The sequence below is a fragment of the Hyla sarda genome, chromosome 1, assembly GCF_029499605.1.
Source record: "Hyla sarda isolate aHylSar1 chromosome 1, aHylSar1.hap1, whole genome shotgun sequence".
NCBI lineage: Eukaryota > Metazoa > Chordata > Amphibia > Anura > Hylidae > Hyla > Hyla sarda.
Genome location: NC_079189.1, coordinates 175,294,194 through 175,318,776, shown reverse-complemented (window position 1 = coordinate 175,318,776; position 24,583 = coordinate 175,294,194). Strand labels below are relative to the sequence as shown.

Sequence of the window (24,583 nt, the reverse complement as noted above, 5' to 3'; positions counted from 1 at the left end):
GCGCAGCGATGGGCGCAGGACTCTGCAGGAGCCAGAAGTAGCGCGGACCCCGGGCCCAAGTTATTATAAAACCGGGGATGGTGGAGGAAATGGGGGCGGCAGCGGTGGTCTCTGGCCGGGGAGGCGGGTCATTATCGGCATGGTAATTGCCGATACCGATCGGCCAAACCGATAATCGGTCGATCCCTAATCCTGATGAGAAGTTCTATCTAACCATTAGCTTATTTTTACACCTGTTTAGCTGCTGACAGGAGGCCTTTAAAGGGAACCTGTCACTTTAGTTATGCTGCACTTGTTGAGGTCAGCAAAACATACAAACACACAAAATGAGTGGAATTCATCACTTACGGTCTACTCTCTGTGCAGATTTACAACACACATGTTGCATTGATTTTGAACTGCATGGGACAAATTCATCAAATGTCACATGGCACTTGATAAATTTGTCCTATGTTCAAATCATGCTGCCAGTTTAGGTGCTTTTGTAGGGCTGGAAGGAGTAAGGGTCTATCCACACTTAAGAATTTCCGCTTGCGGCTATTTGCAGAGGTTACTCTTTACCTTTAAATCCTAAATTTTAATGGTATTCTACTGCACTGTACACATGGGAGAATTCTGGATTTTAATGGTATTCTACTGCACTGTGCACACGGGAGAATTCCAGATTTTAATGGTATTCTACTGCACTGTACACACGGGAGAATTCCCGATTTTAATGGTATTCTACTGCACTGTACACACGGGAGAATTCCCGATTTTAATGGTATTCTACTGCACTGTGCACACGGCAGAATTTCCGATTTTAATGGTATTCTACTGCACTGTGCACACGGGAGAATTCACGATTTTAATGGTATTCTACTGCACTGTACACACGGGAGAATTCCCGATTTTAATGGTATTCTACTGCACTGTGCACACGGCAGAATTTCCGATTTTAATGGTATTCTACTGCACTGTGCACACGGCAGAATTTCCGATTTTAATGGTATTCTACTGCACTGTGCACACGGGAGAATTCCCGATTTTAATGGTATTCTACTGCACTGTGCACACGGCAGAATTTCCGATTTTAATGGTATTCTACTGCACTGTGCACACGGCAGAATTTCCGATTTTAATGGTATTCTACTGCACTGTGCACACGGGAGAATTCCCAATTTTAATGGTATTCTACTGCACTGTGCACACGGCAGAATTTCCGATTTTAATGGTATTCTACTGCACTGTGCACACGGGAGAATTCCCGATTTTAATGGTATTCTACTGCACTGTGCACACGGCAGAATTTCCGATTTTAATGGTATTCTACTGCACTGTGCACACGGCAGAATTTCCGATTTTAATGGTATTCTACTGCACTGTGCACACGGGAGAATTCCCAATTTTAATGGTATTCTACTGCACTGTGCACACGGGAGAATTCCGGATTTTAATGGTATTCTACTGCACTGTGAACACGGCAGAATTTCTGTGGCAGAAACCTCTTCCACGGAAAGCACGATTTTGGCGTCTGCAGAAACAATGAACAGGTTCATTGTTTCTTTGGATTTCACTGTGGTGCTAGCGCCAGCAGAACAATCAAATGTGCAGAATATCCACCCATGTTTTCTGGGCACACAGTCCGTACCTTTTCCATGTGAACATAGGCTTAGGGTAGGGTCACACAGAACAGATCTGCAACGTATTTGTGTGATCCTACCCTTAGGGTGCTTTATATTGGCCACTCCAGCTGGATAGTATTTGCCATTTAGCACTAGCTGCCAGGTGGCACCTGGACATACAATTTGCATATCAATTGGGACACTGGGCCATTGCACTAAAACTATATTACTAGCTAAAAGTTATTGCAGCCATGTGGAATAGTGATATCAGACTATACATGATTCTCTGCTCACTGCAGTGTATGCTCCCAGAGGAATGCATTGCACACACAGAGCACCAAGAGCCTGTACCTACACGTGGCCAGATTGGAAGGGTTTCTAGAGTTTTGGCACTCAGTATGAGCGATAAGATCAGTAATGTCTAGTTTACGAAAAACAAATTGAGAATAAATGACTTCTATATAATGTAAGGCTGTTAACATATTATTACATTATTTTGCTAATATATCTACAAATAAATCTCAGCAGACTTCAACTACATTGAACACGTTTGTCTCCATAACTGTCATTCCAATCTGCTGACACTGTTAAATGTTGTTAAAAGGAGACACATGGTACCTTTTATATCTCTGTCTGCTCTTCCATGGAGCCAAGTGTCAAAGAGTTGTTACCAAGCCCAGGGGTGTGGAAATTAAAAAAAAAAAAAATACTTGTCCAAGGGACTAAAACTGAGCACAATCTCCTTGTCCCTCATGAGCATCCACTTGTCCTGGTACATAAAATAATTTCAACCAAAATAGTCTGTAAATGAGGTCTAATTAATAGAAAATTAATAGGCAGACCAGTATGTCACCCCATAAGGTGGATAGGGCCCCTGATAAGTAAGTCAACCCCAATAAATAGGTACCCCCCCCCCTTCAGGTAGGTACATCCCCTCATCAGGTAGGCAGGCATGTAGGGCTTCACTAGTATGTAAATAGGGCCCCAGATAATTATGTCCCCCCCCCCAGATGGCAAAAAGCTAGGGCTCCCAAACAGAGCCCCAGATAGAAATGACCACCATTAGGTAGAGCTCCCCCAGTAGGTAGACAGGCCCCCAGATAGATATCACCCCATCAGGTAGGGCTCCCATTTAGACAATTATACTCCCTAAGTCAAAGCTTTCCAAACTATTCATGGTGACACCCTTACATAGTTTGGTGACACACTCCTTGCTATACTGCCAATTGCATGCATTGCGGTGCGAATCAATAATGCACAATGTAGTACCAGCATCAGCATTAAAAAAGCTGCTACCATCCTGTGCCAGTTCACCCCCCCCCTTTATCACACCCTGTGCCATTATATTCCCCCTTCTCTGTTGCTCCCTTGCCATTCTATTCCCTCCCCTCCCCCATGTGCCATTCTATTTCACCCCCCATGTGCCATTCTATTTCAGCCCCCCATGCCATTCTATTTCACCCCCCATGTGCCATTCTATTTCAGCCCCCCGTGCCATTCTACTTCAGCCCGCCCTGTGCCATTCTATTTCACCCCCCTGTGCCATTCTATTTCACCCTCCCCCTGTGCCATTCTATTTCACCCCCGTGCCATTCTATTTCACCCCCCCCGTGCCATTCTATTTCACCCCCCCATGCCATTCTATTTCACCCCCCCATGCCATTCTATTTCACCCCCCCCGTGCCATTCTATTTCACCCTCCCATGTGCCATGCTATTTCACCCTCCCCTCCTTTGCCATATTATTCATTGATTCTATTTCACCTAACCCCCTCAGCCTGCTTTTACCTGTCCTCAGTCCCCATGAGTCCTCCGGCAGGCTCACGGGCGCGGCCGTTATGTTATTGCTGGACTGCATCCTCGGTCCTAACAGAGGTGCGCACGATGAGTGACGTCATTGCACGTGCCTACGCTGGGACGCCGACGTCCTGCACGGCTCAGTATAGGCTGCAGCAGTTTAGTGACGGGGCGAGAATGATTGCCCCGTTATATGTGAATTCATCAGGCGTTTAGCTCTGCTAGCCCTAAGCAGGGCAAAATGCCTGAAGAATTCCCCTACCCAGCGCCTGGAACTGCATGTCCCAGGCGTCGGGCAATACAATTTCCACATCCCTGCAAGCCCCTAAAGGGCTTAGGACTAGGAGGTGGAGTGAGATGGCATACTGGTCCTCAGCACTTCAGTGACTTGTGAACACCTCTTTGACTCTTGGCACCAGAGAACAAAAGCATTTTTATGGGTAATGAAAGCACAAACAGATATAGAAAAGGTACAATGGGGGAGATTTATCAAACTGTGTGAGAGAAAAAGTGTAGTGATTTCCCCACAGCAACCAATCACAGTTCAGCTAGCGAGCTCTGGTAAAGTGAAAGCTGTGCTGTGATTGGTTGCTGTGGGGAAACCACTCCACTTTTTCTCTCACACAGTTTGATAAATCTCCCCAAATGTGTCTCCTTGTCTTAATAGCTATATAACAGTGTCAGCAGTTTTAGAACATGAACTGCAGTTGACAGGTTCCCTTTGAAATGAGAAAATTCAGAGCCACCAGTCAGTGAGGAAGGAATTGGCAGCAATCCATCAGGCCTCAATTCAAAAGGAACCTGTCAGCAGAAAGCATGAAACACTGAAAGGGAGTCCATCCCAACACACTATGATTTAGTCTAAAATGGTTGAGAAATCCCTTATTGGGGCAGTCCCCAGTGGCTTCTCCTTGTCCTGCAGGCTCTGAGCGAAGAGTCTCTCCCTATGGGTGTGTTGGCGACTTTTATGCACTATGAGGGGCATTCATCAACATTTTACTAGTATATGTGCTATTGTAGATGTGAAAAGTCACCTAAGAATACACCTTCCAGCACCAAATTCACAAAAATTTGCACGCCATTTGATGAATTTGGCGCACAGGAAAATTACCTCAGAGTCAACCAGTATCAACACTGAAGAAATGACACTGTGCTACAATGTAATGTTGTAAGAGCATAGCCTGTATAACATTGTTTATGTTGTGTGACCTCAAAATAACACAACATACAGCCATTAATGTCTAAACTTTGACAGCAAAAGTGAGTATACCCCCTAATTGGAAATGTGCAAATTGGGCCCAAAGTGTCAATATGTTGTGTAAGTACCATTATTTTCTACAACTGCCTTAAGCCTCTTGGGCATTGAGTTCACTGGAGCTTCACAGGTTGTCACTGGAGTCTTTTTCTTCTCCATGACGACGTCATAGAGCTGGTGGATGTTAGAGACCTTGTACTCCCCCACCTTCTGTATGAGGATGCCCTGCAGATGCTCAATAGGGTTTAGGACTGGAGATATGCTTGACCAATCAATCACCTTTACCCTCAACTTCTTCAGTATGTCACAGTACATGTTGGTACTCATGGTTCCCTTAATGAACTGTAGCTCCCTAGTACCAGCAGCACTCATGCAGGCCCAGACCATAACACTCCTACCACCATGCTTGACTTGTCTTTGTACTCCTCACCTGGTTGTTGCCACCACACACTTGACACCCTCTGAACCAAAGGACAAGGTTCCAGTAATCCATGTCCTTAGTCTGATTGTCTTTAGCAAACTGTTTGTTTGCTTTGTAATTATTATCATACAAAAACATTTTCTCCTTAGTACTTTACAAAAAGATGCTTCCTTTTCACTTGTAATGCTGTATTTTCTTTCTACACATGTACACAGCTTACATGACTCTCTCTAGCAGACTGCCTTGAATCTGCTCTCCCCTCTCTTTCCAGCCTGTGTGAGCTTTCCTCCTTGGTTCCTCTACACATGTCTACTATGGGAGCTGGTGTGTAAGCCTCTGTCTGCTGTCATCTCTCATATTTCTTTAAGTAAAATGCTGGGTTGCTGTGGTGTTTACACGGCCCAAAAGGCTGAATGTTCCCTGTCTGGCTGTAGGAACGGCTAATATGGTCAACATGAAAGGATTTGAGGACTCCAGTGTTACTACTTAACCAAGTCTATATATGTAATACGCAGCCTTTTGCTACTAAGATTAAGTGACATTTTGTTCCTTTCAACCATCTCCCTGGCATTTGAGAGGGCAGAAGATTGAGGAGGCAGGCAGCCAAGTCACGTGTTTAAGGATTAGTGCCAGAAAGAAAGCTTGGAGGGGTTTGGAGATGGTTTAGATGACGCACCATTATACAATTCTCTTGGCAATTGCTCCAGCTTGTAGAGGAAGCAGATCTTCAAATCCTTGATCTAAAGTAAGCATTATCAGACTTACGCCATTTTGTTCCCACTGCCTATTCACATATGTCTGATTCTTACAGCTACTGCTGTGTGGACTGGAAGTCACTTTCCCCATGTATCTCTATGAGATGCTCAATGTGAGTAGGGACAGGAAGATTTTCTGAGCCCACCCCACACCTGTGGGGTGTTAAGGCTCACTATACCCCTTGTGACGTTCCGTGAGGGGTTTACTTTCCAAAATGGGGTAACACCTGGGTATTTGTTTTTTTTGCATTTATGTCAGAACCGCTGTAAAATCAGCCACCCCTGTGCAAATCACCAATTTAGGCCTCAAATGTACATAGTGCGCTCTCACTGAGCCTTGTTGTGCATCCGCAGAGAATTTTACGCCCACATATGGGGTATTTCCGTACTCAGGAGAAAATTGCGTTACAAATTTTGGGGGTCTTCGCTTCTGACCGACCAACAGCAGGGATAGGAGGGATGGCACCCCTGCCACCTAACTCCCTCTTATTTTCGGGGTCACCGGAGACCCGGAATCGCCGCAGATCGCCAGTCTGAATTGCAGCAATCGCTGACATGGGCGATGTGCGGGATGCCTGCTGAATGATTTCAGCAGGCATCCCGCTCGGTCCCCGACCGGCATGCGGCGGGGACCGAAATTCCCAGGGGCGTATCCATACACCCTCAGTCCTTAAGAACTTTAAAACGGGGGTGTATGGATATGCCCGGCATCCTTAAGGGGTTAAAGGGAATCTAAAAGATGGACTACCCACACTAATCTGCTTATACAAGGAAGCATGTTTGGGGTTATTTCATAAATATTTCATAATTATTAATCCAGCTATCTTCAGCATGTCAAATGTGCTCTAAATTCAGCATGACATAAGGCCCAATACCGCTACTGCTCCACTTTCGCATTATGCCTGGAAGTCAGAAGCGGCGCCGCTTCAGTACAGGGGCTTTCTTTGTATGGGGCTGTACGTCTTGCCGCTGTTGGAGCACGCATCGGCATCATGCTGAAGAAAGCCTGATACATTATTATATAGGGAGGTGTAGCACAGGGCCAATGCAGGCAGAGCAGTGAACCAAGGTGCTGGGAGATGCCCCGAGTGCACCAATAAGGTTATTAGTATATCTTTATTTTTGCTCATAATTAAGGAATGGGCCATCCATAGGGGAACAGCATTGGAATATGCATGACCCGCATTATAACCATGTAAAGCAGGTTAGTGTGGGTGATGCATCTGTCAGTTTCCAATTACGTAAATGTACGTCCTGGTGTGTTAAGTATCATCGCTCCAGGACGTACATTTACATCCTGTGTCGTTAAGAGGTTAAAGGGGTACTCTGGTGGAAAACTATTTATTTTTTCTAATTAACTGGTGCTAAAAATGTAAGCAGATTTGTAAATGACTTCTATTAAAAATCCTAATACTTCCTGTACTTATCATCTGCTGTATGCTGCAGAGGAGGTTGAGTTGTTCTTTTACAGTCTGACCACAGTGCTCTCTACTGACACCTCTGTCCATGTCAGGAACTGTCCAGACTAGGAGCAAATCCCCATAGAAAACCTCTCCTGCTCTGGACAGTTCCTGACATGGACAGAGGTGTTAGCAGAGAGCCCTGTGATCAGACTGAAAATAAATTTGCAACTTCCTCTGGAGCATACAGCAGCTGAATGCAGCTGATGAAGTACTGGAAGGGTTAAGATTTTTTAATATTAGTAATTTACAAATCTGTTTAACTTTTTAGCACCAGTTGATTTGAAAAGAATTGTTTTCCACAGGAGTACTCCTTTAAAGTGAAAGTCCAAAGTTGCTCACCTGTTCTGCAGATTGGTGCAGGGAGACGTAGCCCATGCTGGTTGGCACAGTTGCCTTGGCAACTGAACAACACCCAGCAAGTTTTGTGCACGAGCCCCAGTCATCAGAGTCGGGCTTGTGCACACAACATTGTACAGTTGCGGCAGCAACTGTACTACCCAACATGAGATATTTCTCCCTGCATCAATATATAAAGGACTGTCAGAAGAGCCGCTCTGGAGTTACACTTTACCATGGGATGTTGCTGCCAGGCAAGAAAATAAAAATTTGCAGAGTGCTTCTTTATTGATTGGACAGAGTGCAGAAAATGTTTTCCAGAAATAAAAAAATTAAACGTCATGAAAATAAAACCTTTTTTTTTCCTCCTTAGGGTCTATTCACACATACAGTATTCTGTGCAGATTTGATGCGCAGGATTTCAAGCTGTTCAGTTTACATTGAAATCTGCAGCAGAAAATCCTGTGCATCAAATCTGCTCAGAATACTGTACGTGTGAATAGACCCTTAGAGTGCATTATTACAAAGAGTACCGTACTTAACCCCATAAGGACCAGGCCATTTTACACCTTAGGACCAGAGCGGTTTTTGAACATCTGACCACTGTCACTTTAAACATTAATAACTCTGGAATGCTTTTAGTTATCATTCTGATTCCGAGATTGTTTTTTCGTGACATATTCTATTTTAACATGGTGGTAAATTTTTGTGGTAACTTGCATCCCAAAATTTGATGAAAAAATTTAAAATTTTGCATTTTTCTATCTTTGAAGCTCTCTGCTTGTAAGGAAAATGGATATTCCCCCAAAAAATTTTTTGGGGATTCACAAATACAATATGTCTACTTTATGTTTGCATCATAAAATTGACGTGTTTTTACTTTTGGAAGACACCAGAGGGCTTCAAAGTTCGGCATCAATTTTCCAATTTTTCACAAAATTTTCAAACTCACTATTTTTCAGGGACCAGTTCAGGTTTGAAGTGGATTTGAAGGGTCTTCATATTAGAAATACCCCATAAATGACCCCATTATAAAAACTGCACCCCCAAAGTATTCAAAATGACATTCAGTAAGTGTTTTAACCTTTTAGTTGTTTCACAGGAATAGCAGCAAAGTGAAGGAGAAAATTCACAATCTTCATTTTTTACATTTGCAAGTTCTTGTAGACCCAATTTTTGAATTTTTACAAGGGGTAAAAGAAGAAAATTTATAATTGTGTTTGTAGCCCAATTTCTCTCAAGTAAGCACATACCTCATATGTCTATGTAAAGTGTTCGTCGGGCGCAGTAGAGGGCTCAGAAGCGAAGGAGCGACAAGGGGATTTTGGAGAGTACGTTTTTCTGAAATTGTTTTTGGGGGGCATGTTGCATTTAGGAAGTCCCTATGGTGCCAGAACAGCAAAAAAAAAAAAAACACATGGCATACCATTTTGGAAACTAGACCCCTTGAGGAACATAACAAGGAATTAAGTGAGCCTTAATACCCCACAGGGGTTTCACGACTTTTGCATATGTAAAAAAAATATATGTTTTTTTCACTAAAATGTGTGTTTCCCCCCAAATTTCACTTTTTTGCAAGGGTTCATAGCAGAAAATACCCCCAAAATTTGTAACCCCATCTCTTCTGAGTAAGGAAGTACCCCATAAGTTGACCTGAAGTGCACTACGGGCGAACTACAATGCTCAGAAGAGAAGGAGTGTATTTGGCTTTTTGAGAGCAAATTTTGGTCAGGGGGCATGTCGCATTTAGGAAGCCCCTATGGTTCCAGAACAGCAGAAACCCCCCACATGGCATACCATTTTGAAAACTAGACCCCTTGAGAAACGTAACAAGGAATAAAGTGAGCCTTAATACCCCACAGGGGTTTCACGACTTTTGCATATGAAAAAAAATAAAATAAATGTCACTAAAATGTGTGTTTCCCCCCAAATTTCACATTTTTGCAAGGGTTAATAGCAGAAAATACCCCCCAACATTTGTAACCCCATTTCTTCTGAGTATGGAAATACCCAATGTGCGGACGTCAAGTGCTCTGCGGTCGAACTACAATGCTCAGAAGAGGAGGAGTGATATTTGGCTTTTTGAGAGCAAATTTAAACACATGGCATACCATTTTGGAAACTAGACCCCTTGAGGAATGTAACAAGGAATAAAGTGAGCATTAATACCCCACAGGGGTTTCACGACTTTTGCATATGTAAAAAAAAAAAATGTCACTAAAGTGTGTGTTTCCCCCCAAATTTCACATTTTTGCAAGGGTTAATAGCAGAAAATCCCCCCCAAAATTTGTAACCCCATTTCTTCTGAGTATGGAAATGCCCAATGTGCGGACGTCAAGTGCCCTGCGGTCGAACTACAATGCTCAGAAGAGGAGGAGCGCCATTGAGCTTTTGAAGAGTGAATTTGTTTGGAATGGTAGTCAGGGGCCATGTGCGTTTACAAATCCCCCCGTGGTGCCAGAACAGTGGACCCCCCACATGTGACCCCATTTTGGAAACTACACCCCTCACAGAATTTAATAAGGGGTGCAGTGAGTATTTACACCCCACTGGCATTTGACAGATCTTTGGAACAGTGGGCTGAGCAAATGAAAAATTAAATTTGTCAGACACCTGTGGGGTGTAAATGCTCACTGTACCCCTTATTACATGAGGGGTGTAGTTTCCAAAATGGGGTCACATGTTGGGGGGTCCATTGTTCTGGCACTATGGGGGCTTTGTAAACACACGTGGCCTTCAATGCCGGACACATTTTCTCTTCAAAATCCCAATGGCGCTCCCTCTCTTCTGAGCATTGTAGTTTGCCCGCCGAGCACTTTATATCCACATTTGGGGTATTTTCTTACTCAGAAGAAATGGGGTTACAAATTTTGGGGGGCTATTTTCCAATTTTCCCTTGTGAAAATGAAAAATTTAGGGTAACACCAGCATTTTAGTGAAAAAAAATAATATTTCTTATTTTCCCATCCAACTTTAATGAAAATTTGTCAAACACCTGTGGGGTGTTAAGGCTCACTATACCCCTTGTTACATTCCGTGAGGGGTGTAGTTTCCAAAATGGGGGTCATATATCGGTATTTATTTTTTTGCATTTATGTCAGAACCGCTGTAAAATCAGCCACCCCTGTGCAAATCACCAATTTAGGCTTCAAATGTACATAATGCGCTCTCACTCCTGAGCCTTGTTATGCGCCCGCAGATCATTTTACGCCCACATCTGGGGTATTTCCGTACAGAAGCCCATTCCCGCCCGGATACATGAGGAACGTAGGATAAAAAGAAAGGGTTAATATGATAAAAAGTAGCATCTAGTCTCTAGTTCCCATTGTGCACTTCAGGCTTGCAGTACACTTTAAAGAAACGCCACAATCATTAAATGGCCTAATGCAATAAACAGCGGAGAGGGAGGAGAGCAGCGGCAGTATCACATGATGAGGGTATATTCAAATGTGCAAGAGAAAAAGGGGATGGGTACCACCCGAGCAATGGCAACATACAAAAGGAAAAGAAAATGTACTCAGACTCCACCTCACAGCAAGATGTAGAATAATAACACAATATCTTTATTGGCGCAACAAAACAGACAAACACTTAAAAACGAACAACAAATCCTGCATTATATCCATGATAAGGCTTCTTTCACACTACAAAATCCTCCGTTTTTAAACATCCGTAGGAACATCTGTGTGAAAATCAGCTGAAAACGGCAGTAACAAAATCCTATACGTCCGTTAGAAAATCCCATTACAATCTATGGGATTTTCTAATATCCGTATGAATCCGTTATAGTCCGTTATTGATAACGGACGTTAGTTTGTTATGGAAGATAGTAACGGAAGAAATAGTGCATGAACCTAAGGTGTTAGGGCCCTTTCTACACAGGGTGAGAAGGCCCAATAATTATTCCCGTGGATGGGTTGCAGGCCAGGCCTCACTAATGTTCGCTGGATTGTTTGTGTGGGCCATTCCTATTGCTGTTGTCATCCACACATGTCAATGGGGGTGAACTTTTATTTATTTATTTTTTACACCTTTATTAAATAGTGCAGGGAGTGTGATAAATATGGTGCTGGCACACATTTTTACTTTAGTACATCCCTTTGTAAGGCTTCTACTCTGACTTTTTGTGTGGCTTTTAAACCCTTTGTACCAAATTAGCGACCTTTTAACACCTTAAGGACCAAGGGTGTACTGGTATGCCCTTGGTCTTAGGTGCTTAAAGGGTACTCCAGCGGAAAACATGTTTTTTTTAAACAGCAGGTGCCACAAAGTTAAATAGATTTGTAAATTACTTCTATTTAAAAATCTTAATCCTTCCAGTACTTATCAGCTGTTGTACACTACAGAGGAAGTTGTATTTCTTTCAGGAGTTCCTTTCGGTCTGACCACAGTGCTCTCTGCTGACACCTCTGTTCATGTCAGGAACTGTCCAGAGCAGGAGAGGTTTGCTATGGGGTTTTGCTTGCACTCTGGACAGTTCCTGACATCGACAGAGGTGTCAACAGAGAGCACTGCAGTCAGACAGAAAAGAATTCCAGAAAAAAAATACAACTTCCTGTGAAACATACAGCAACTGATAGGTACTGGAAGGATTAAGATTTTTAAATAGAAGTAATTTACAAATCTGTTTAACTTTCTGGCACCAGTTGATTTAAAAAAATGTGTTTTCCATCGGAGTACCCCTTTAAGCTCTTAACGACACAGGATGTAAATGTACGTCATGGTGCAGTGGTACTTAACACACCAGGACGTACATTTACATCCTGTATATGACCACGAGCATCGGACCGATGCTAGGGTCATGCGTGGCAGGTCCCGGCTGCTATCAGCAGCCAGGGACCTGCCAGTAACAGCACACATCAACGACATCTTGTCACGATTCGGCTTACAGGTAGTGGATCCTCTGTGTCAGCGAGGGATTGGCGTGGACCGTGCTGGTGGACCGGTTCTAAGAGGCTACTGGTGTTCACCAGAGCCCGCCGCAAAGCGGGATGGTCTTGCTGCGGCAGTAGCAACCAGGTCGTATCCACTAGCAACGGCTCAACCTCGCTGACTGCTGAGAAGGCGTGGGACAGAAGGACTAGGCAGAGGCAAGGTCAGACGTAGCAGAAGGTCGGGGCAGGCGGCAAGGTTCGTAGTCAAGATGGATAGCAGAAGTTCAGGTAACACAGGCTTTGGACAACACTAAACGCTTTCACTGGCACAAGGCAACAAGATCCGGCAAGGGAGTGCAGGGGCAGTGAGCAGATATAGCCAGGGAGCAGGTGGAAGCCAATTAAGCTAATTGGGCCAGGCACCAATCATTGGTGCACTGGCCCTTTAAGTCTCAGAGAGCTGGCGCGCGCGCGCCCTAGAGAGCGGAGCCGCGCGCGCCAGCACATGACAGCAGGGGACCGGGACGGGTAAGTGACTTGGGATGCGATTCGCGAGCGGGCACGTCCCGCTGTGCGAATCGCATCCCCGACGGCCAAGTCAGTGCAGCACTCCCGGTCAGCGGGACTGACCGGGGCGCTGCAGGGAGAGAGACGCCGTGAGCGCTCCGGGGAGGAGCGGGGACCCGGAGCGCTTGGCGTAACACATCTGCAGCAGTGCGGTCACTAAAATGGATGATGGGGGATCCGATCATCTAGCATGGCAGCCGGAAGTCCCTTCACCCGACTTCGGCTGTCTCCAGGGTCTTCTGCTCTGGTCTGAAATCGAGCAGACCAGAGCAGAAGATCGCCGATAACACTGATCAGTGCTATGTCCTATGCATAGCACTGAACAGTATTAGCAATCAAGTAATTGCTATAAATAGCACTATTAAAGTGTAAACATTTAAGTGAAAAAAAAAGTATAAAAAAGTATAAAAAAAGTTTAAAAAAATTTGAAAAATCCACTCCCCCAATAAAAATTTTATTTGTCCCTTTTTCCCCCATTTTACCCCCAAAAAGTGTAAAAACAAACATTTTTTATAAACATATGTGTATCCCCGTGAGCATAAATATACAAACTATTAAAATATAATGTTAATGATCCCGTATGGTAAACGACATGAACATAAAAAAAAAAAGTCCAAAATTGCTGCTTTTTTGTAACAAAATGTATTAAAAGTTATATATATGCAAATGTGGTATCAATAAAAAGTACAGATCACAGCGCAAAAAATGAGCCCTCATACCATTGCTTATACGGAAAAATGAAAAGGTTATAGATCAGCAAAATAAAGGGATTTTAAACGTACTAATTTGGTTAAAAAGTTTGAGATTTTACAATAAGTGGTACAATAATAGAAAAGTATGTAATCATGGTATCATTTTAATTGTATTGACCCACAGAATAAAGAACACGTCATTTTTACCGTAAATTGTACAGCGTTAAAACAAAACATTCAAATTTGCAAAATTGCGGTTTTCTTTTCAATTTCCCCACACAAATAGTATTTTTTTGGTTGCACCATACATTTTATGGTAAAATGAGTGATGTTAAGGAACGAGGGCATACCTGTACACCCTGGTCCCGTTACCGGTGTTTGAAGCGTGCTCATGAGCTGAGCATACTTCAAAGCCGGTGGGTCCCGGTGGGCAAGGACCCAGGGTTAATGAAGGGCATCGCCAATCGGGCCGATGCCTGGCATTAACCCTTTAAAGTAGATTGCAGCATCTAAAATGAAAGTGAAACGATCCCAGCAGCTCAGCGAAGTAGCCATCCGATTGGTCCTCTGCTGCTCCAGGAAGCTTTAGCAGGCTGGAGTAGAAGAATCCATAACACTGATCAATGCTATCAAAAGATTGCATGGTATAGCCCCCTATGGGGACAAAAAAATTAATAATAATAATTTTCCCATTTTTTTAATAAAATAATGTAATAAAAAAATAAAAATTATAGGAGATACCGCAGCATGCGGAAATGTCTGAACTATTAAAATATAGGGTTAGTTAAACTGCACGATGAATAAAAAGCAATCAAAATAATAATGGTACAGATTAGGGATCGACCGATTATCGGTATGGCCGATATTATCTGCCGATAATCACGATTTTGGGCATTATCGGTATCGGTAATTACCTTGCCGATAAGCCGATAATGCCCCCACCGCACCGCGAACCCCCCCCGACCCGCCGCACCGCGACCGCCCCCCCCCCCCCGACCCACCGCACCGCGTCGCACCCCCCACCGTGATGCTGGGCGGTATACCAGTATGGATTTTTGCCCATACCGCTATACCGGTCGGGACCCTCCCACACCCTCCGAGTCAATTAAAAAAAAAAATAAACTTACCCGTAATGTGGGTGGTCCGGGCCATCCATCGTTCCTGTAGTGTCCGGGGGCATTCCGGGTGAAGGGTGAACCGGTCCGGGCTGTCCTTTTTCTCCAGCGGTCATCTTCTCCACTCCGGGCAGGCTCTGGCCTAGTACGCTGCATAGACGCCGCTACGCCGTGACGTCAGGTGCGTCGCTGCACACGGGCGTCACTGCGCAGTGGCGTCTCTGCAGCGTACTAGGCCGGAGCCTGCCCGGAGTGGAGAAGATGACCGCCGGAGAAGAAGGACAGCCCGGACCGGTTCACTCTTCACCTGGAACGCCCACGGACACTACAGAAACGATGGATGGCCCGGACCACCCTGACAAGTAGGGGGAGAGAAGCGGGTGGTGGCGGCGGCGGCCTATGGCACCGCAAAAGCCACTGCAGTGCATTGATTTAAAGCGCCCACTTTAAATCAATGATCTGCAGCGGTGTCGCGGGGGGTTAAATAGCCGATAACTTATACCGGAATATCGGTATAAGTTATCGGCTATCGGCCCTAACCTCCACCGATTATCGGTATCGCCCCTAAAAAAACGATATCGGTCGATCCCTAGTACAGATAAAAACTACATATCACAGTGCAAAAAATGAGCCCTCATATAGCCCTGTATGAGGCAAAATAAAATGTTATAGGGGCCAGAATATGACAATTTTAAACATACTAATTTTGGTGCATGTAGTTATAATTTTTTTTTAAAGTAGTAAAATAAAATGAAACCTACATATATGGGGTATCCCTGTAACCGTATGGATCTACAGAATAAGAATACTGTATCATTTTTACTGAAAAGTGCACTGCGTAGAAACGGAAGCCCCCAAAAGTCACAAAATGGGCTTTGTCCTTAAAGGAGTAGTCCAGTGTTGAAAAAAACATATCCCCTATCCTAAGGATAGGGGAAAAGTTTCAGATCGCGGGGGGTCCGATCACTGGCCCCCCTCCGTGATCTCCTGTACGGGGTCCCGCCAGACAGCGGTAAGGGGGCGTGTTGACCACCGCACAAAGCGGCAGCTGACACGCCTCCTCAATACAACTCCATGGCAGAGCAGAAGCGCTGCCTTCGGGAATCTCCAGCTCTTCCATGCCCTGTATTGAGGGGGCATGTCAGCTGTCGCTTTGTGCCGTGGTCAACACCTGCTATCTGTCCAGCGAGCTGTGGCCCCGTACAGGAGATTGTGGGGGGCCCCAGCGGTTGGACCCCCCGCGATCTGAAACTTAGCCCCTATCCTTAGGATAGGGGATACGTTTTTCAGCACTGGACTACCCCTTTGAAGTGTACTCTGCCCATAGACATCTTATCCTCTTATCTTAAGGATAGGGGATAAGACGTCTGATTGCAATATATCTGACCCCCGCAATCTCTCCTGCAGCACCCACTTAGCTGCACGGAGATAAGTTTGCTCTGTGTCTGATGACTCACGATACAGAGGCCGGAGTATCGTGACATCACGACCCTGCCCCCTTGAGAAGTCACGCCCCATCCCCTCAATGTAAGTCTATGGGAGGGGGCATGGCGGCACGATACTCCGGACCCTGTATCGTGAGTCATCAGACACAGAGCTCCGTGCAGCTGATGACAAGTGGGTGCTGCAGGAGAGATTGCGGGGGTCAGACATCTTATGCCCTATCCATTGGATAGGGGAAAAGATGTCTAGGGGTGGAGTACCCCTTTAAGGGGTTAAACATGCACTCCTAAAGCAGTTTTGATAGCCTGGTGTGGGCTGATGTAGATCAGTGATGTTTATGATGGGCTTGCGACTTTTTGTGCTATATTCGCACTTGATAAATTTGTTACCTCTGCAAAGTAAAAACTGAAATTAACTTTTGAAAACTGTCACAACGGGGGCAACAATACAGTCTCAACATACAAAGAGGAAACCTGTCCAAGTCTGGCGAGGGTTTGGAAACTAAGCCCGAATATCAGTTCCACTTTTGTACAGGGTTGTTTTGAATGGCAAATACATGGATTTCTGCAAGCCCCATTCAGATAGATGACACAGCTGTAGAAAGGTTTGTATCTGTTGGGTGTGAATATACCCTAACGCAGTGGTCTCCAAATGGTAGACCCCCAACCTGTTGCAAAACTGCAACTTCCAGCATGCCCAGACAGCCATTGGCTATCCAGGCATGCTAGGAGCTGTAGCTTTGCAACAGGTGGCGGTTCACAGTTTGGAGACCTAGGGGGAGATTTATCAAAACCTGTACAGAGGAAAAAATTTTGAGTTGCCCATAGCAACCAATCAGATCACTTCTTTCAGGCAGAGGCCTTTTCAAAAATGAAAGCAGCGATCTGATTGGTTGCTATGGGCAACTCAGCAACTTTTCCTCTGGACAGGTTTTAATAAATCTCCTCCCTAGACCCTAACTTTACTATCCCACAGGAACAGATCCTTGTTTACAACTCTACAACACTTTTGGCATGAAAGCCTAGGGCCCATTCTGGGTAGGCTCCCGAAGCCAAAGGTGCTTTCAGAACAAGGTGAGAAGTCACCATAAGCAGGTATACAGTAATTCGTCCATTAGCTTACTAAGTAAATAAAATAAATTGAGCAGACGAAGAATACAGAAGTATCATCAGAAAGGAGAAGCGAGAAACCATGGATGGCCAGAGTAACTCATCTAAATAAAAAACAACACAAGGAAGAAGCCATTAAAGACAGGCAAAAAATAAAATAAAATAAAGTCTAGCATTACTGTCCTTTAACAAAACTTGACATAAAATAGGAGACACATTAAAAGTTTTGATCTGTTGGGGTCTGGGTGTTCAGACCCCCACCGATCGCTAGGATAACCTGAGAGAGTGCTCTGCGGAGTGCTTCTCTCCCTGGCTTTACTGTACCTCTTGGATCACTGCAGGAGAATGATTCTATAGTAGGTCTATAGCGCCTGTCTCCTGCAGTGAGATAGAAAGCAGCAGGCCAAGGATAGAAATGCCTGGCTGCTCGCTTCTCCTGGTTCATTCTAGGGATCAGTGGGGCTCTGAACATTCAGACCCTGACTGATCAAAACTTATGACATGTCAAAGGTCTATTTAAACGAGAGTACCACTTTCCCCTGATCCAAGTAATGAAGAGTAACAATACTACAAAGATGATAATAAAAACACTCGCCCTCTACCAATTCCAAAATGTCATACTTAGAGGTGACCTCTGTACTGTCATAAAAATGGACGATCCCTTTAAAGGGGTATTCTGGTGGAATTTTTTTTTCTTTTTTCTTTTTCTTTTTTTTAAAGCAATTGATGCCAGAAAGTTGAACAGATTTGTAAATTACTTCTATAAAAAAAAAAAAAAAAAAAAATCTTAATCCTTCCAGTACTTATTAGCAGCTGTATACTACAGAGGAAATTATTTTCTTTTTGGATTTCTTTTCTGTCTGACCACAGTGCTCTCTGCTGACACTTCTGTCCATGTCAGGAACTGTTCAGAGCAGGAGAAAATCCCCATAGCAAACCTATCCTGCTCTGGACAGTTTCTAAGGGTATGTTCACACTACGTAATTCCCGCAAACGGAATTAGGTGCTGGGAACATAAACATCAGTGTGAATGGGTTTCCGCGAGACCCGTTCACACTGCGGAATTTCAGCGGCAGACAATTCCGCAGCTGAAATTGTTCAGCGCAAAGAAAGAACATGTTCATTCTTTGCGCGGAAGTCCGAGAACACTGCATAGCCGTCCATGGTGACGGCGTAGTGCTGCACGGTCCTACCGCCGAAGTATTGCAGCGGCGGCCGCCAGAATGGAATCTCCGCTCACGGAATTCTGCCAGCGGAGTTTCCATTCATTATCCGTAGTGTGAACATACTCTAAAATGGACAGAGGTGTCAGCAGAGAGCACTGTCGTCAGACAGAAAAGAAATCCAAAAAGAAAAGAATTTCCTCTATAGCATACAGCTGCTAATAAGTACTGGAAGGATGAAGATTTTTTAATAGAAGTAATTTACAAATCTGTTTAACTTTCTGGCATCAATTGATTTAAAAAAAGAAAAAAAAATATTCCACCGGAGTACCTTGGGTCATATAAAATTTTAATCATATAAAAGGCTTGGGTCATATAAAATTTTAATCATATAAAAGGCTTGGGTCATATAAAATTTTAATCATATAAAGGGCTTGGGTCATATAAAATTTTCCAGCTTGTATTTTGATACACATATGCAATGTGTGACCATTGGTTTCAAATACACACTTTTGTTTACACCAGTGTTTCCCAACCAAGGTGCCTCCAGCTGTTGCAAAACTACAAGTCCCAGCATGCCTGGACAGCCAAAGGCTGTCCATGCATGCTGGGAGTTGTAGTTCTGCAACAGCTGGAGGCACCCTTGTTGGGAAACACTGGTTCACACAGTAGCAGCACCTATTTTTCATACACTGAAATAAAAGGCATGCCACTTATTCTGAGTATAATGCATTACATGGGGCTAAACCCTATCCATGATCAAGGTGTCAATATAAATGGTAAGACGTAGACAAGAATTCTCCTTCCGGTCAGTAAATCTGGAGGTATACCGGGAACCTTTGGGTGCTCATGGACTTCAAGATGGACTTCAAATAGCCCCAATTCAGAGAAATGCACCAGTCACTGAATAATGCTCTCATTCCATAAAACTGGCAACGTGTTTCAGCCCACACATGGGCCCATGCCCGATGAAAGCCTAAGTGGGGGGGTGGAAACATGTTGCCTGTTTTATGGATTTAGAGTTAAAGCATTGTCATAGTCACAATCCACTTACTTGAAATCCATCTTTAAAGGGGAGTACTCCGGTAGAAATTTTTTTTTTTAAATCTAAAGATTTAAAGATCTTAATCCTTCCAGTACTCATCAGATGCTGTATGCTTCACAGGAAGTTCATTTCTTTTTGAATTTCCTTTCAGTCTAACCACAGTGCTCTCTACTGACACCTCTGTCCATGTCAGGAACTGTCCAGAGAAGGAACAAATCCCCATATCAAACCTCTCCTGCTCGGGACAGTTCCTGACATGGACAAAGGTGTCAGCAGAGAGCACTGTGGTCAGACAGAAAAGAAATTCAAAAAGAAAAGAACTTCTTCTGTAGTATATAGCAGCTGATAAGTACTGGAAGGACTAAGATTTTTTAATAGAAGTTATTACTAATCGGTTTAACTTTCTGGCACCAGTTGATTTAAAAAAAAAAGGTTTTCCACTGGAGTACCCCTTTAAGTTCACAGGCACCCCTAACATAGTCCAGATTAATGTTCTTTTTGTGTGCTGAACCCCCTATTCCCATGAGAAGGATTATGGAGTGCCCTGGAGGAGCAACCGCAGTTGTCGGTTCTACGATAGAAGTTGCACCAAGAGTTAAGTGCACCCTTAGAAGGTGTGTTTCTGTCTATAGGATCTTGGATGCCTATTTTAAACTCTCCATACAGTGCTGCACCAGGAAACACTTTCCATCTATTCATTTCCAAACACCACTTGTCCATGGAAAACTGCCCAACCACAAGTGACCCCGCAGGTACTCCACCACCACGTCCAAAGTCACTGTATAAGATGGCGTCATACCTTTATACGATGACCTCGTGCCCATCCTCCCAGAGCTATAATGGTTTCTTACAGTTATACAGTGTCACCCCCCCCCCCCTTCATCCTTCCAGTACCTCTGTATATGAGGGTCCACACAATGCCCCCCATACCCACCCTCCCAGTGCCCCTGTATGTGATGGCTTCTTATGGTTATACCATGCCCCCCATACCCACCCTCCCAGTGCCCCTGTATGTGATGGCTTCCTATGGTTATACAATGCCCCCATACCCACCCTCCCAGTGCCCCTGTATGTGATGGCTTCTTACAGTTACACAATGCCCCCCCCATGCCCACCCTCCCAGTGCCCCTGTATGTGATGGTTTCTTACAGTTACACAATGCCCCCCCCCCATGCCCACCCTCCCAGTGCCCCTGTATGTGATGGCTTCTTATGGTTATACAATGCCCCCATACCCACCCTCCCAGTGCCCCTGTATGTGATGGCTTCTTATGGTTATACAATGCCCCCATACCCACCCTCCCAGTGCCCCTGTATGTGATGGCTTCTTATGGTTATACAATGCCCCCATACCCACCCTCCCAGTGCCCCTGTATGTGATGGCTTCTTATGGTTATACAATGCCCCCATACCCACCCTCCCAGTGCCCCTGTATGTGATGGCTTCTTATGGTTATACAATGCCCCCATACCCACCCTCCCAGTGCCCCTGTATGTGATGGCTTCTTATGGTTATACAATGCCCCCATACCCACCCTCCCAGTGCCCCTGTATGTGATGGCTTCTTATGGTTATACAATGCCCCCATGCCCACCCTCCCAGTGCCCCTGTATGTGATGGCTTCTTATGGTTATACAATGCCCCCATGCCCACCCTCCCAGTGCCCCTGTATGTGATGGCTTCTTATGGTTATACAATGCCCCCATGCCCACCCTCCCAGTGCCCCTGTATGTGATGGCTTCTTATGGTTATACAATGCCCCCATACCCACCCTCCCAGTGCCCCTGTATGTGATGGCTTCTTATGGTTATACAATGCCCCCATACCCACACTCCCAGTGCCCCTGTATGTGATGGCTTCTTATGGTTATACAATGCCCCCATGCCCACCCTCCCAGTGCCCCTGTATGTGATGGCTTCTTATGGTTATACAATGCCCCCATGCCCACCCTCCCAGTGCCCCTGTATGTGATGGCTTCTTATGGTTATACAATGCCCCCATGCCCACCCTCCCAGTGCCCCTGTATGTGATGGCTTCTTATGGTTATACAATGCCCCCATGCCCCCCCCCCAGTGCCCCTGTATGTGATGGCTTCTTATGGTTATACAATGCCCCCCCCCCATGCCCACCCTCCCAGTGCCCCTGTATGTGATGGCTTCTTATGATTATACAATGCCCCCCCATGCCCACCCTCCTGGTGCCCCTGTATGTGATGGCTTCTTAAGGTTATACAATGCCCCCATGCCCACCCTCCCAGTGCCCCTGTATGTGATGGCTTCTTATGGTTATACAATGCCCCCATGCCCCCCCTCCCAGTGCCCCTGTATGTGATGGCTTCTTATGGTTATACAATGCCCCCATACCCACCCTCCCAGTGCCCCTGTATGTGATGGCTTCTTATGGTTATACAATGCCCCCATGCCCACCCTCCCAGTGCCCCTGTATGTGATGGCTTCTTATGGTTATACAATGCCCCCATGCCCCCCCTCCCAGTGCCCCTGTATGTGATGGCTTCTTATGGTTATACCATGCCCCCATGCCCACCCTCCCAGTGCCCCTGTATGTGATGGCTTCTTATGGTTATACAATGCCCCCATGCCCACCCTCCCAGTGCCCGTTTGTGATGGCTTCTTATGGTTATACAATGCCCCCATGCCCAACCTCCCAGTGACCCTGTATGTGATGGCTTCCAATGGTGATACAATGCCCCCATGCCCACCCTCCCAGTGCCCCTGTATGTGATGGCTTCTTATGGTTATACAATGCCCCCATGCCCACCCTCCCAGTGCCCCTGTATGTGATGGCTTCTTTTGGTTATACCATGCCCCCATGCCCACCCTCCTGTACCTTTCCTCTTGGTGATGATGGTCACCAGGGGCACGCTGGGCCGGTCAGAGAACACCTCAGAGTGGTTTACCATGGCATCTTTCACGGTGTCGAAGTCATTGAGGATGACGATCAGGCGGCTGCCTATATATAGACCATAGATCTTGCCATAGATTTTGGACATATTACTGAGGACGATGTGGGGGTACAGGAAGGCCCCCCTCCTGGTGGCTCCAGATGGCGACTTGCTCAGTTTATTGCTATCTATGCCGAACTGTAACAGCTGCAGCAGCCACCCGGGCACCATCATGAAGCCGAAGTTGCCCACGAAGGGTAACGGGGTCGGCCCGGGTGGGGAGTTCCTTGTGATGATCTGATAATAGGCCCAGAGAGAGCTCATGAGTAAGTACAGCCCCAGGAACAGCCCGGTGTACAGGAGAAGCGCCTGCAGGGACACGTCCCGGGTGACAGGCAGCCAGGCCTCCACCAGCTCCCTCCATGCGGGGATCCCCATCATCCCAAACACCTCTGCCTCCGGTCACCAGCGCCCACACTTATACCTCCCGCAAGTTGTCACCAAACAACACGACCTCACGGAAAAGAGCGAGGCGCGGCCGCTGATTGGCTGGAGGGGATCACCACGCCCCTCACTGTAATAACTGCATCACACGCTGACCGCTGGTATATCCTATGCTAACCACTATACTGTATATGTATCATATATATATATATATATATATATATATATATATATATTCTAACCACTGTACTGTATATCCTATGCTAACCACTATACTGTATATGTATATCCTAACCACTGTACTGTATATGTATATCCTATATATGTATATCCTAACCACTGTACTGTATATGTATATCCTATATATGTATATCCTAACCACTGTACTGTATATGTATATCCTATGCTAACCACTATACTGTATATGTATCATATATATATATTCTAACCACTGTACTGTATATCCTAACCACTATACTGTACTGTATATGTATATCCTAACCACTGTACTGTAAATGTATATCCTATATATATATATATATATATATATATATATATACTAACCACTGTACTGTATATGTATATCCTAACCACTGTACTGTATATGTATATCCTATATATGTATATCCTAACCACTGTACTGTATATGTATATCCTAACCACTGTACTGTATATGTATATCATATATATATATATATATATATATATATATATATATATATATACTAACCACTGTACTGTATATGTATATCCTATATATATATATATATATATATACTAACCACTGTACTGTATATGTATATCCTAACCACTGTACTGTATATCCTAACCACTGTACTGTATATGTATATCCTATATATATATATATATATATATATATACTAACCACTATACTGTATATGTATCATATATATATATTCTAACCACTGTACTGTATATGTATATCATATATATATATATTCTAACCACTGTACTGTATATCCTAACCACTATACTGTACTGTATATGTATACCCTAACCACTGTACTGTATATGTATATCCTATATATATATATATATATATACTAACCACTATACTGTATATGTATCATATATATATATATATATTCTAACCACTGTACTGTATATCCTATGCTAACCACTATACTGTATATGTATATCATATATATATATATATATATATATATATATTTTAACCACTGTACTGTATATCCTAACCACTATACTGTACTGTATATGTATATCCTAACCACTGTACTGTATATCCTAACCACTATACTGTATATGTATATCATATATATATATTCTAACCACTGTACTGTATATCCTAACCACTATACTGTACTGTATATGTATATCCTAACCACTGTACTGTATATGTATATCCTATATATATATATATATATATATATATATATATATATATCCTAACCACTGTACTGTCTATGTATATCATATATATATATTCTAACCACTGTACTGTATATCCTAACCACTATACTTTACTGTATATGTATATCCTAACCACTGTACTGTATATGTATATCCTATATATATATATATATATATATATATATACTAACCACTGTACTGTATATGTA

At 44.2% G+C, this 24,583-nt stretch overlaps 1 protein-coding gene across 1 annotated transcript in view; it reads right to left on the bottom strand.

Annotated features, from left to right (window-relative positions):
- The window catches only part of LOC130361409 (cytochrome P450 2U1), a 51,189-nt gene extending 28,120 nt beyond the window's left edge, over window positions 1–23,069 (bottom strand). The window contains exon 1 of the mRNA XM_056564364.1: window positions 22,484–23,069. Coding sequence (XP_056420339.1) covers window positions 22,484–22,979 — 496 coding nt within the window. The 5' untranslated portion in view covers window positions 22,980–23,069. The remainder of the gene's footprint in view (window positions 1–22,483) is intronic.
- Window positions 23,070–24,583: the final 1,514 nt, after the last annotated feature.